Source organism: Pyxicephalus adspersus, chromosome 6 (genome assembly GCF_032062135.1).
Source record: "Pyxicephalus adspersus chromosome 6, UCB_Pads_2.0, whole genome shotgun sequence".
Classification (NCBI taxonomy): domain Eukaryota; kingdom Metazoa; phylum Chordata; class Amphibia; order Anura; family Pyxicephalidae; genus Pyxicephalus; species Pyxicephalus adspersus.
In genome coordinates, this window is record NC_092863.1 from 83,124,374 (window position 1) to 83,139,345 (window position 14,972).

At 40.2% G+C, this 14,972-nt stretch overlaps 1 protein-coding gene across 3 annotated transcripts; it reads left to right on the forward strand.

Moving 5' to 3' along the window:
• Positions 1–1,114: 1,114 nt before the first annotated feature.
• On the forward strand, positions 1,115–14,390 carry SMIM15 (small integral membrane protein 15). 3 transcript variants are annotated; one of them, XM_072416383.1, is made up of 2 exons: positions 1,115–1,237; positions 13,897–14,390. In XM_072416383.1, the coding sequence occupies exon 2, from the start codon at positions 13,915–13,917 to the stop codon at positions 14,137–14,139; it is 225 nt and encodes a 74-aa protein (XP_072272484.1). In that variant the 5' UTR covers positions 1,115–1,237; positions 13,897–13,914; the 3' UTR covers positions 14,140–14,390. The 3 variants fall into 3 exon arrangements, with proteins under 3 accessions (XP_072272484.1, XP_072272485.1, XP_072272486.1); XM_072416384.1 differs by lacking the exon at positions 1,115–1,237 and adding an exon at positions 3,149–3,167; XM_072416385.1 differs by lacking the exon at positions 1,115–1,237 and adding an exon at positions 11,599–11,617.
• Positions 14,391–14,972: the final 582 nt, after the last annotated feature.

Here is a 14,972-nt window from a genome sequence, read left to right on the forward strand (position 1 = left end):
CCCTCTGCGCCGGGCCCAAGACCTGGACCACGCGGGACACGATGGAAGAAAACTCCCGACGGATAGACTGCTCTGCGGGATTGAAAGTAAGTGTGATTTTATTGTTTTGGTTTACTTCTGCTTTATTACAGGACTAAACTTTAGTAAGAAAAAATGTAATCAGACAACCGTGAACACGCACGGGACTTAGGATATGTACACACGCGCAATCATCGTGAAGGATCCTTTCCAATGACTAACGGCTGCACGATGCATGAATGAGTGCTGTACATACAGAACTGTTCTGCTCTATGAAGAGGGGAGAACGACGGAGCGGCACCCGCTGCATTCTCTCTCGTCACTTCCATTACGATCGTTCGACGTCTATCGTCCGTGGATCCACCAGGACGGTCGTTCTGGATGGATGACGATGACAAGCCCTGTACACAGGCCAGATTCTCAGAGCCGATATTGGATGAGAACCATTGAACATGTGTACCCAGCCTTATGTCATTCTGGTCAGACCAATCAAGATGGCCAGGATTCCTGAAAATTTGACCATTGAACCAATAGGGTGTGTCTAAAATTTTCAACTGCTATTGTATGTTATATGATACTGACCCTTCACATCACACACCAATACTGCCAATTTCTTTACAGCCAAAGGGTGGTGACCCCATCCCATAATTCCTGTATATAATTATTATTAATAAACAGGATTTAAAAAGCGCCAACATAGTACGCAGCGCTGTATAATAAATAAGGGTTCCAAATGACAGACGAACAGAGACAGTGACACAGAAGGAGAGGACCCTGCCCCGAAGAGCTTACAATCTTATAATAATAATAATGCCCCCTTAGAGAGGAGATAGTGGTCACGGCAGACAGCAGTGTTCTCCCAGCAATGATGACACCCATGCAGTTTATAAATTACACATTTAAAGGGAAATAAAGTTATTAATGCTTTTTAATCCAGTGCTACAGACAAGGAATCCCTCTATCCCTCCCCTCACAGCTCCCTTCCTCTCTTCTCCATACTCACTAAGGGAGCTGCAGACGTCACCACCCTGACCCTGGTTACACTTTGGTGCGTTTTGGCCAATCACAGAGCAGTTCTCATTCAACGGCCTGAAGCTTACCAATGGCAGCGTCGGAGACATTTCTTCTCCAGGAAGTGCTGTGGATGAGGGAGTCAGGCAGGAAGAGATTCACAACCGAGCTTCGCTTCCTGCTCTGTGTGAGGCTCTTATGTGAACCGGTAGGTACGGCAACCTTGGCTTGTCCCGGTATACAGCATTACTGGGCTCTGTATAGAGAAGGGAGCCGCCTCTTATGGTGTTATCTGTGTATAATGAATGGAGTCCTGGAAACAGAAGTGTGTTGTATGTATCTCCTCCTGTGTGGGTTCATGTGGTGTCATGGTGATGAGGAATTTCTAATTTACCGCAGAGGGAATCTAAAGAGACCCTGTCACCTGGTCTGTTCATGGGGAATTACCCCTGCAAGGTCTGGATGACAGATAGGAGCACACACCTGTAGAAATCACAAATGTTAGGAATTTACCTATTTTACCCCCTTTTGTTCCTGACACCTAGGTGAGGGTAATGTGAGGGTAATGGGGTCCTTCTGGTGACATGGGAACAATAAGGATCTCATGCACTTTTTGCAAGATTTGAGACTTACAGGTAGTCCCCGGGTTACAGATAGGGACTGTAGGTTTGTTCCTAAGTTAAATTTGTATTTAAGTCGGAACAGGTGCATTATTTTAATAAATGCAATTAGAACAGATGTTAGTCCCAACAAATTATTTGGCAGTGTGACTCAGGGTGGATTTTACTTGCAAAAAGCGGTAATGCCGAGTCACACTCGGAGTCGCTTTTAACTAAAAAAAAAAAAAACTCACTTACCTTGCCGCGTCGCTGTCCCCCGGCGTCCTGCTGGTCCTGGGGACACGTCTTGCACCTCCGATCTCTAGCTGCGAACTGCAGAGACGAGATCTACAGGGTTTCCCAGGGACATTGGTACATGCGACGGTGCGGGTGGGGGGATCGGCTGGAAATTCAAAAAATTTTGTATTGGATTCAGCTGTATTGAGTCCAATACAAAGAAATATTCATAAAATTATATTATATATGCTACTATACAGTTACATTACATGTTTAAATATTTTTTTTATTTAACAGATTTTTGTGTTTTGTTATTTAAAGTTTAATAATAAATGTATTAAAGATCAGTGAGTTATGCCTAAGAATGACAGCCTACAATGAAAAATACATTTCCATGCAAAAAATTGTACTGCGTTTTGCATGGAAATTTGGACAGAATTAGACCGCTAGGGAGGTTACCTTCTGGAGCAAGCTGTGCTTTGATATGCAAAAAGAAAAAACTGCAGCGCTTGTCTTGGTCATTAGACTTACAAGAGGCTGCAGAAAGAGCTCAGTCCTTAAGATCACCCACAACCTCAGCTGTGTTTAGCAAAAGATTTCTTCTGCAAGTCATGCAAACCGCCCCCTCCCCCCTTCAAGCCTCCGTTCTGTACACAAGCGAGCAGGGAAGCCCCGTTCGTTCGTATCTAGGTGTCGTCTGTATGTCGGATGTCCTTAAAGTGTACCTAAGCATGGAAATTTCACTTTACATAAAAGGGTAGACAAGCCTTTTATGTAAGGTAAAAATTCTGATTTTTTTTTTTAAGTGCAACAAAAGTGTACAGCACTGCCCCCTATTGAATGAATGAGTGTGCAAAGCCTCCCAGGATACCTACGCCCCGCATCCCGGGAGCACTTTCGTGAAAAGGAGAAAAAATTGCCGATCTCACGCATGCACGGTGAGATCGGCAAGTATTTTTCCAACCTACGTCACCTGATCTCGCCCTTGGGTCAGGTGACATGGGAAGAATAGGAGGAAATGGCAGGAAACGGAGCACTGGCACAAAGATGGATGCCTGGACGATGCAGGACCCTGTACTCATAGTTCTCAGGAATGTCCCTGGAAGGATTGTCACGCCCTGCCATGTGGAATACAAGGTAAGTTTATAATCTTTCTTCCTATTGGAGCTGTTATCATGCAGTGATTTTTGTTTGCAGGGAGAGGACCCCGGATCTAATAACCAGGCTGAGAATTGTACTGTGGAGTCTTCGCATTGTAACTATGCTCCTCCATTGTTTTGTCCCCAGCTGACCTAACCCTGTGTAAGCTCTGCATTGGATGCTGTGTTCTCCCCTGGACTTTTTCTGAAAACTGAAAACAAAAACATTACACTTACCTTCGGTCCTGCATTGTCCTGGAATTCCTCTTTGTCCCGGTTAGGAAGCGCTGGGTGCCGCCATCTTTAGTCTTCTCTTCAGTCGTCTTCTTGGCACATCCCCCGATTTCGCACTGCGCAGGTGTGAGATCAGGTGACCTAGCTACTGAAAAACGGGGAAAAAAAAGAGAGCCGATCTCGCTGCGCTTGCATGAGATCGGCATCTCTTTCCCTTAATAGGAAAAATGCCCCTTCTGTGCATGTCTGAGATTAGGGCATGCACAGAAGGAGCACCCAGAGTCATGTGTGACGTAGGTATGCCGCTGCACCCTTTTTTTTTTTTTTTTTTTTTAAAGTGTGTTGAACCTAAATGAAAAGATAAATACCATTTTTTCTTTACATATAAGGGTTTACCCGCTTTAAGCTGGATAGGAAGAAGCTGTAGGTGGGTGGCAGCCCCTGTATTTTGACCCAACTCTTCAGTAACTGACCAAAAACAGGCAGGTGGTTACTGAAAAGTCCTGGATGGTGCACCCAGCTATAAGAGCCTGGGGAGAACACTTGACTGTTTGTTCTTCCATTGGGTTGATGACATTGTCCCTGTGTCGGACGCTGCTGGTTTGTACATGGGGTCGATGATATTGTCCTGTGTGTTGGATGGTGTTGATGATAGCATCCTTTTGTGTCAGATGTTGCTTCTTGTTTTGGGTTGATGACGTTGAACATCTGTGTTGGATGGAGTAGGTTCGTACATGTGGTTGATGGCATTGACCCTCTGTGTTGGACACTGTGTTAGTACTTACATGGTGTTAATGACCTTTATGTTGAATGTCCCTTTATGTTGGATGGTGTTGGTTCTTACATGGAATTGACATTATCGCCCCCTGGCATCAGTTCTTACATTGGGCTGTTGACATTCTCTGTCTCATTTTGTTGCATGGTGTAGGTTCTGGTCGATGATAATGTCTTTCTATGTTAAATGGTGTTGGGTCTTACACATGGTTGATATCATTGTTTCCCTGTTTTAGTTGTTACAGATGGCCGATGACATTGACCCTCCTGCATAGGGTTAATTACCTTGTTCATGTGTTGGTTCTCACACAGGGGTTGATGGCATTGTCCTTTTGTCTGTGTTGGATGGTAAGGGCTTCGTCCTTCTCTTATTGTTCTTACAGGAGGTTGATGGCATTGTCATTTGTTTCTCTGTGTTGGATGTTGTTGGCTCTTACATGGGCTGGATGACATTGTCCCTCTGGTTCTGATAGTGTTGGACCTTACAATGACATCTTCCCTCTGTGGTCGATGGTGTTGGGTCCTCTATCGATTTGATGACATTGTCCTCCTGACATAGGAGTGTTTGGGTCTGGCAGTGGGCTGCTAGGTCCAAGCACAGCATCATGCAATAACTTCTTACCGTACCCAGAAGGAGATGGAATTTAACATTAGCCCTGACAGCAGGGGGCATGCGGTGCCATTGGGTTAGTTGAGGAAGGGACTCACTTATTGTGCCCGAGCTAGAATAGTGACAAAATCCTAGATTGTAAGCTCTTCTGGGCAGAGTCCTCTCCTCCTCCATGTGTCACTGTCTGTCATTTGCAATCCTTATTTAATGTACAGTGCTGCGTTATATGTTGCCTCTATATAAATACTATTTTTTAATAATATTGTCTCTGTAAATTTTGCATTCCTGTGTCCAATGCAGTAGCCTTATTGGTCATTCACACCATCTATGTGCACACATTGGTATGATGAGATGCTATTCATTCTACATGGCAACCCAGTGCACCTTGTCAACAAACACTGTAACACTGCTGTGCATTTTAGTGCATTTAGGCCCCTGCACTACAGATCTGGACTCACATTGAGTGGCTTTTAGGTGGCTACCCAAACCCATAGGGTGGGTAAGTGCTGTATAACATCAGGTTGTCCAACTGCAGTCTTCTAGGTCAGCGGTCACTAACCTTTCGGACCTCACAGACCACTAAATTCATAATTTTAAATCCTGTGGACCATTATTATGATTGCCTGACGAGGACTGTGAAGGCTCTGATTCATTGATCAGATCATGGTTTAAGTGAAATTTTCTACTATTGTTTTTATTATCATTAGTTGCATTATCCTTGGGATTACTAAAGAAATGCAAAATATTTATTTGCTTTTTCTCACTCATTACGGGTGATTTGATGCCATTAAATATACCCGTTAAAGAAAATACACAGTTAAGGTGATACTTACCTAAACGAGCATCTGAAAACAATCGGATGAGAATCGGTTTTGGCGGAGTGGGGTCTGTGGGGTCTTTGGGACTGTTGTAATGGTGGAAACAATACTGAAGCGTACGGCTCGGCAATGGTTGCCTCATACAATTTAAGACTACACTGACGTCACGCTGCACCTCCCTTGTTTTTCCGTCTCTAGTACAGTTTGTGAATCTAGTGCAATATAAAGGCAAAAATTGTCATTCATAATATAAGATTTTATTAGAATATTATTTTTGTTTTAATATTAATATACCAAAAAAATTGCAAATAATGTCCAAATTTTTCTGTGGACCACCAAAATTTTCTTGGCGACCACTGCTCCAGGTCCAGGATCCAAACACATTTTTAGTATTTCCTTAACAGACAGCAGCTTAAAAATGTAAATGATCCTTGAGGACTGGAGTTGGACACTCCTAGTATGGTGTATGGCCACACACTTTACAATCTGGTAATAATGTAACTGACAAGAATACAAGCTCACAGTATTTCTGTCTGGATCAGGCAAGGTATTTTGTCATTTAGTAGTAAAGGTAACCAGCCAACAAAGGCCAAGAAGAGAAGTGTTGTGGTTTACATGAACTCTAACTTGTTGTGTATACACAATGTATACTGTGAATGGGCCCTAAGCAGTAAGCACCACCTTCATATATAATAAACAAGTCCATACCAGTCCACTTGTTTTTATTTATTCATTAGCACACGTTTTGTTATTTACTTGTAGCTGACACTGTAAAAAAAAGACTACAGGTTCCTTGTAAAACTCCAGATTCTAGAATTTAATACCGATTGGGCAAAGATGGTAATTAGTCTAAAATTATTAAAAAAAAAACCTGTAGGTATCAGCCTGGATCAGAGGATAGCTAGGTAACTTCAAAGAGACTCTTACAATTCTTCTAATCTAGTCCATGGAGTTTATTAAAGAAATGCGTTAATGGGGATAATCCATAATACAGGTGTGGGTGATGTTAATATTAACAGGGACACATGGTAATTGAAAGGGGCTGTCTTTTGTGAATTTATAAAAAGGGATTATAGGATTAAAGAATTTAGAAGTCTACATGTAATTAGAAAATTATGTTTTTTTTGCATGACAGAAATGACTTAAGCTTCACAATGTACTTCGAAGTGGAGGGATAAATTGCAGTCCAATCTTTTTTTCCTTATAAAATAAGCAATGGGAGGCTTTCTTTGGCAGATGAGGTTTATCTTTGTTGGCCTAGTTCTTCAAAACTAAACAAAATGTATTAGTTTTTGTAGGAGATCGGCTTTAAAGCTGTGAGTGCAACCTTTTCTTTCTTGGTTTTGTTTTTAGAAGAAAGCAATTTAAAACTAGTTTTAACTGAACTATATAGACAATTACTTTATTCTAATACAATTAATACTTGGTCCCCATAGTGTTTTCCATGATCTATATTATAAAGTGAATGATCATAAACCTGAAGCAAGTGTCCTAACTTTAGAATCTTTTTCAGCTTTTTACTGCTATGCAGGGCTTTGCGAGAGGGATATCTTCTTTCTCATCCTGCCGACCATGGAAGTGACTGTAACTCTCCAACAGCAACACGAGACAGAAATAGAAAAGCTTTTCTTTTAGAAGGCCAGAAAAGGCTAAAATTACTTTTAGATTTCTATTTCTGCATCCCTGAATTTCCTTGACTTTTGGTCTGGTAAAACCATTGTCAGCAAGACAGGAAGTGAAAGGAAATCTCTCTAGGGAAACTTGAATAGCAGAAATTAAATTCTTCCTACGTTATATCCAAAACTAGCAAAATCATTTTGTTGTGACATTTAAGTTTGAATGTATCAGAATATGTAAATGCTTTAATTGCCGCAAAGACAGCATTTCCTCATAAGAAGACCGGTCACCTGAGCCTTCATCTATCTCTTTAGGGCTACCTATGTCACATAATGTGCTCTGCAGAGGATTTCTTGTGTGCTGTTGCATGATAAGAATGGGGGCACAGGAAGATGACGTATTGTAGGTGTTAGCAAGGGAATTCTATGGACAGAAAAAAGGTAAGCAGAAACAAAATACAAAAGAGACTGGCAACACATACCGTTTGCTTAGAGCCACCTATCCACCCCTGGAGTATGTCACTATTAAGCATGTCTGCTGCCCCAATAATTATTGCAATATCCAATACATGAGATTGCTTATTGGGGTAGAGGGCATGCTTAACCGTGACATCCTTCAGGGGTGCATAGGTGGCTCTAAGCAACTGCTATATGCTGTCAGTCCCTTTTGGGATTTGTTTCTACCTATTTTTTTCTTCCAAAGAATTCACTTGCTAACATTTATAATTCCTCATCTCCTTGTGCCTCTCTCTGCAGATCCCCAGCATTTTTTATGGGTTTCAGTGCTTTTTTCCCCCCTTAGTTTAAATTTATTCTTTTTCATTAAAACTATCTTCAGACTATATATAGTTGGTGTTTCATCTGATGTTTGTATTTTTGGTATGTTTTCCCTCTAGCGATCATTTGTATTTTTGGGATGGTGAGCCTGCTTAAAATAATCCTGTACTACAATATAAACCTTTGAAAGTTAAAGTCCAGGCTTACAGTTTTTCTTAAAAAAAAAAAAGCCAAGCATGAGTAGAAAACCCTGTCCATTGCCAGCATTTTGCAGAGAAGAACCTTTCACTGCAGTCATCTTGTGTAGAGCCAAAACACTCCCATTATGGAATCAGAGCCAGAGCTGGCCAATCAGAAGGGAGCATGAACTATGCAGAGCTATTTAAGAAATTATGAATATTATTACACGGTATTTATATAGCGCCATCATATTATGCAGCACTGTACAAAGTCCGCAGTCATGTCCCCAGCTGTCTCTCAAAGGGGCTCACAATCTAAATGTCCCCACCTCAGTCATATGTCTTTAATACAGTCCAAGGTCAATTTTGGGGGGAAACCCATTAACCTAACTGCATGTTTTTGGGATGTGGGAGGAAACCCACACACAGAGCAGAGGTCCCACGCTGCAGGTTTAGTTGGAAAATAAACTTTAAAAGATCAATTCATTACGTTTGTTTTCATGCACCTGCAATGTATTTATCTGATCACAAAAGATACATTCCAGTGATAAAAATTGCATGTGTGTACACAGCCTTGGTTTGTTGGGTCTCTCCACAGTCATAACACTTTCAAAAAATATAGGAGCTGAATATAACCACGGCTTTTCTTTATCATTCATCCTTGGTGAATAATATGTGTATTGTATGTGAATATTTCTCCAATCGGACTATTTGAAAGCAAAAACATATTGCTGTATGGTAACTTCAGAAATACCCATAATGCTTTGGGGAATCAGTGCCATGGTTGCTACCTGTATTAGATATTTATTTATTTTTTTTAAATACAGATTTTACAGAAATAGAAAACACTAATAATGAGTGAAAATGGCATAATCTTCCAAATAAAATTGCCCTAAAAACCATTATATTTTTTCTTTAAAGCGGGGCGGACACAGACAAGGAATTAGTCTTGCTGTCTGGTTTTGGAGATTACCTAATTAGCATAATAGTAGACATTCCAGCTTCAGGAATGTGGAGATAATTGTTAATGGCTTATAGTTGGAGTATTTAGAGAGTTAAACAGCTCTTTAACCTATGCTGAACAAAAAAAAAGAACACTGAGGCTTCTAGGGTGTAGTTGGCACCATAAGGTCCCATATAACACCTTCAGAGTGACAGCTGTCACCCCAGTGTGCCATCAGAGCTCGCTGAAATGTAGGTTTGAAAATCCAGACTTTCTGTAGGTTGGATTCTTCCTACCCCATCCCCATCCTCTGTGTGGATAATCTGTCCTGCATGCTTAACACTACATTCTGGGTTCATGTTGATTCTCCCATAACTAAACCAGGCAGTTTTAGGAGCTTGCCTTTTTTTAGGAGCTGAGGTATGGAGACATTATGGAGGCACCGTCACTTCATCAGGTTTCTTCGATCGGTTCCCCCGTCATTCTTGCCCAGCGCAGAGGGAGCACCAGGAGCACTTAATCTCGCACTGTGCAGGCATGAGATTGGGTGACGCAAATGGGGAAAAAAGAGTGCAGATCTCGCTGCACATGCATGAGATGGGCATTTTTTTAAAAGGGTGCACTTAAAAAAACAAAACAAATTTTTACTTTATATAAAAGGGTTGTCAACCCTTTTATGTAAAGTATAAATTTTGAGTTTATTTAATGATCACTTTACAATCTGCTATAGCGAAATTATGGGAAATCTTTTCTTGGATCAGAATTTTTTAGTTGCTTATCATTCAAACATTTGCAATATCTAAGGCTATGTACACATGTCAGATGATTGTCGGTCAATACAAATCACAGGGCTTGTCTCAGACGAGAATCGGACAGTTGTACAAAGGTCGTCTAGCGTTGTTCATGGATCTGTCCTGGCAGATGAACGTCTGAATGACAGATGAACGTCTGCAATAAAAGTAGGAAGAAGAGCACAGAAGGGTGCCACTCGCTCGTTCTTCCCCCTTCCCCTCTTCATACAATAGAATGACGCTGTATGTACATTGCTCGTTTAATAATTTTTCTGATTGTGAAAAATCCTTTCCAAAAGACAAAAATCTAACGTGTGTCTACGTAGCATGTATTTCAGTCCCTATTCAGTGCTATGTCCTCACAAACTCCGTACCTATTTACCATAATTTATGTGCTGCCCTTGAGTGATACTGCTGCATCTTGTACAAGTTCCTTCTTTGCTCATTCTCCACTCTGTCCTGTGGGCTGTTTGCTTTTTGGACCACAACCACTTCTTAAAATGACCTTGCTTGTGAAGTGAAACACATACAAGGACTCAGAAAAGTAAAACGCCACATAGACGTGTTTTGCTATGTTGGCATCTGCTAGTTTCTTAGATTTGTCCTGCATCCTGCTTGGCCTCCAGCCGGGCATTCCCTTGTTTTCTCATTGGTATTGGTCATTGTTTGAGTCATTTTTTTCAGTAGTGAAGGAGGGATGTTTGCTTAATAAATCCCTTGTTTTGCTGCAATTACCGCACACTGCGTGGGATTGCATAGTTTCAAAGGAAGGCAGAACAGTGTGTTGGAAAAAGCTTTTGCTTACACTAATATAATTCTAGTCTGTGTTTGTGATAGCCTGTGCAGATATGATCATGCCTAATTTATTAATATCATTATTATGACTTGGAGGCAAGTCATTAGTATCACGTTTCTGGATGCTATTCTTTTTTTTTTTTTTTTTTGTACAGCATCAGAATGATAGTAAATTTGCTACTGCAACTTAAGTGGCCTACAGGATAAAGCGCCGGGTTCATTTCAATGTAACCCCTATCAACAAGAATTTTCCCCTTTACTTAGGCTGCCCCTGCCCTGCCCTGTAGGCTTCCCTTTATGGAGAAGCATGTAAATATTTTCTCTCTCACCCCTTACCTATGGAAGTCTTGAGGTCCTTCTGTGCAGTTTAACCAGGCAAAGTGAATGTTAGGTTGTCCATCCCCTTTTTCCAATACTGCAGCACATACCAGTATAAATCTAAACATTTTAAACCCTAACATTTCTTGTTTGGTCTCTTTTTGTCTGTTAAATATAACACATAAATATAAATAATATAAACATCCACTCACTAAAATATATTATTACTAGAAAAAAGGGTTCCCCAAGAGCTGGTTGTGGGAGCAGTAACACCAACATTTATGAATGTGATATAATAAAAACATATGAAGGTTTAGATCCATATCATCAAAATAATGTACAATTTAAAAAAAAATATATATATATTTATATTGTCTGTAGACAAAAGCTGTTCTACAAGGGAAGGACGTTACAACTTTTTAATGCAGATTCAATTGCTAGTGATGTGTTTTGTGGTAAAACACCGCTTCACACACTCATTGGGTTGTTCTCCACCAGTATTGACTTATAATTGTTCCTAGATGTACCTGTACAACTACGGGAGGTAGTCTGTAGTCCAGGGGTGACGACACTCAATCAAGGTGTAGATTTAAAGGAGGGGATGTTGAAAAGAAAGCTAAATCAGCTACTGTATGTAAGGACTGACAAGTCCTACATTTTTGTTCTTTAAGGTGCATATAGATATAAGATGTCCATCAGAAGTGTGTTTATATGGACCCATGGACAGTTCCAGACATATCCCATGAAGCAACAAGAAGGTAAAAATTAATGATTGGGGTAAATACATATTGGCTGTTGGATCCTTCCATTAAAAGAGGTCAGTTTGGGTGCTTAAAAAGACATAAATATGCACACTCAACTGGTTTTGATAACAGGCCAACCCACTAGTGGGTATTAAAGGCACATTTGTGTAATGGACATGTCTTGCTCCTGTAGGTATCTTTTGTGTACTGTTATGGAGAGCTTATAGGTATTCTGCAATAATAGGAGAGTGAAAAGCCTTTATATATATATATATATATATATATTCCTACATACATTCTCCATATCTCCAAGGCATGTCTCCTGCGCCTGTGACTGAGCACTTTATTATTCTCTTTCCTCCTTTGTTTCTGTATTGTCTCGTTCTATTCAGGTGTGGCACCATTACACCATTGTGCCTTAGAGTCCTTTCTTTTTTTTATTCTTCTTTTTGTCCAGCTAAGACCTGCATGCCTTCTGTATCATACTGTGCCATTTCTATGGTAACTGTGCAGGCAAAGCGAGAGCCTGATTGCTTTCCTGCAGGCAATAAGAATAGGAGGTAAATTAAGTTAATGCTTGGTACAGCGCATCACTTGAGGTAGACCCTCATCACTGTAGTGTTACTTAGCTGTATTGTATGAAGAAGACTGCAAACACAGGATAGGGCAAGGCTAATATTGTTATATACTTCTATAATATACACTTATCACAACCTATGACAATGGGTCGGCTACCTTTTTCTTTATATTATCTTTACATTTATTTTCTTGTAATATTAGAAAGTGATATCTGTAGAAAAAAAAGGCGATTCTCAAGGCAAAGCTCTTATTAGGTTTGTTTTTGGCCTTGAAAGTCTACATGTGTATAACCCTTTCAGCTGCTGGTTTTCTAGATTTTGATTCACTGGCAAATATTATGCCCAATTTTTAGTATTGTTGCTATTTTTGAGGAAAAGAGTGAATTTTAAGTAGGTCTAAGCCCAAACTGTATGCTAAAGCTCTATGTATCGTAAAGAATTGCCATTCTGTATATAAACATTTTTTTCATCCATATTAATATCTCCTGTAGCATTTGTTTAGTAACTTCCTGTCTACATGCAATCATTCTTAAGTTAGAATTAGTGCTCTTTTTTTATGTTTATGAACATTTAATGACAAAGGATTCCCTGAGCACCGTGCATTAGCTTAAGACAGCACAACAGATTGTTACCACTTGTATAACAGAATCTAATTCTAACTAAGGCTATGTACACACATGCAATAATTGTTGTTGGAAAGGATCGTTCGGGATCCGTTCAAACGACAAACAACTGCACGATGCATGAACCAGTGCTGTACATACATTGCCATTCTGTTCTATAGAGAGGGGAGGAACTGCACCCTGCTGCACTCTCTCCCCCCCCCCCCTTCACTTCTATTACGATCGATGGACGACGGGCACTATACACACGCAAGATTCTCGTCCGATATTGGCCCTGAGCCAATTATCTGACGAGAACCATTGCACGTGTGTACCTAGCCTAAGACAGCCTTTTTTTTCAGTGGTCAATAGGATGAATGCTGCTTCCACTGCTGGCCATTGGGAATGTCACCCTTACAGATACACAAACAGATCCTTGATCTTAGTGGTAAATGATCTGAGCAGCACAAAATACTTACTACTCAGGGAACCACCAGCAACTTCTGAAGGAACCCTAGTTAAGAAATACTGGACTAAAGTGTTTGATAAGGGATAAGCCTCTGCTGGTGTCATTAAGCAGTGTAAACAAGGTTACCTTTAACAAAGATGCAACCTTATAAGCTCTGAAAACCTGAAACTTTGCCAAGAGCCTGACCTACTGGCTTAGGGTGAATAAAAAAAATGACTTTATTTCATATTTACCTGCCTTTGCTTTTTTTTGTATGTCATTATACAAGCTATTCCAGAATTCTTTCTGTAGCTCCCTAACACACTTTTTGTTGACAATGATGTGTATTCACAGATACGATGAGCAAGTTTTGTTATCTTCGGACAGTGAAAGTGTGTTACTGGCAAGATCACCAGGTCAAAAATAAAAAGCCTAACAAAAAATGTATCTACCACTCCAACACGGACTCTAGGGTGCAATATATTATATATTTTTAGGGGTTAAGATTTACTTTCAGTATATAAGGACAATATTTCTTTTGTTGAGGTAAAACTGTGCAAAGCTATATTTGTTTTGTATCGCCCCCAGATAAAAATATAAAATGTGTGCAGATTGAACCATGCTTTGTGATGTTGCAGTTCTGAGGTCTCTGTTTTGTCTCCCCAGTGACATTCCACTGAAGACATGATTGATATAAAGGCTTGGGCAGAGTACATAGTAGAATGGGCTGCCAAGGACCCATATGGTTTTCTTACGACGGTGATCCTGGCCCTCACCCCTCTTTTCATCGCAAGTGCAGTCCTCTCCTGGAAACTGGCTAAAATGATTGAGGCCAAAGAACGGGAACAGAAAAAGAAACAAAAACGACAGGAAAACATTGCAAAAGCAAAAAGAACAAAGAAAGACTGAGCGTAATACGGACTTGCAACATCAAAAACTGTTCAAGAACTAAAGACGCTTTTTTATACATATTATTTTCTTCTAACGACTCTGGAATGTCTGACCAATTTGGATACTGTAACTGCAAAAATAACCTGTTATCTGTTTTCCTGATCACTAATGACATGATTGCATTTTTCTAATTCCTTGTGAGTTTACTGTTCAGCTGCATTGGCTTTCTCTGTCAATTATGAAAACATAAAATTGATTTAACACCTTAATATTTGTAGGCAATAATTAATTTACAGGATGCTCTGTGCTGTCGTTAGATATGAACTTGCTATAGTAAATGGGTGGTAGGCATGCACAAGACGTACAGAAACATCTAAGGCTTCAGCTCACTGTTGTTGGTTGCCGAGTTCACATTTTTTTCCAGCCATGCTGCAGATAAAAAGTAATCAAAAGAGCAAAAATAAAGGCTAACATGACCTAGGAAGGAGGCAGCGTGGTAAATTATAGAGGCAAAAGATGTATCTCTGGTTTCCTTTTAAAGTGTAACTGTGCCTGGGCTGTGCCCATTTTTATATTCATATAGTCTTAGCAATGAAAAGTGTAAAGCAGGCCTTCACTGACCTATGTAGCTGAAAGCATTAAAGAGTAACTCTTCTTTTTAATATTTACAACAGAAGCACTAAAGTCCTTAGCTCAGTACTGCTCCTATTTTGGTTCCACTCTGAGCAGTGACTATGCGGTCTCCTTATCTTTTTATGTGAGCTTTGAGGATAAATTTCTCCACAGTGGCTGCAGTTATAGAGGTCTATAGCCCATTGCATGTCTCTTTTGTCAGCTCTAACTCCCGGTGA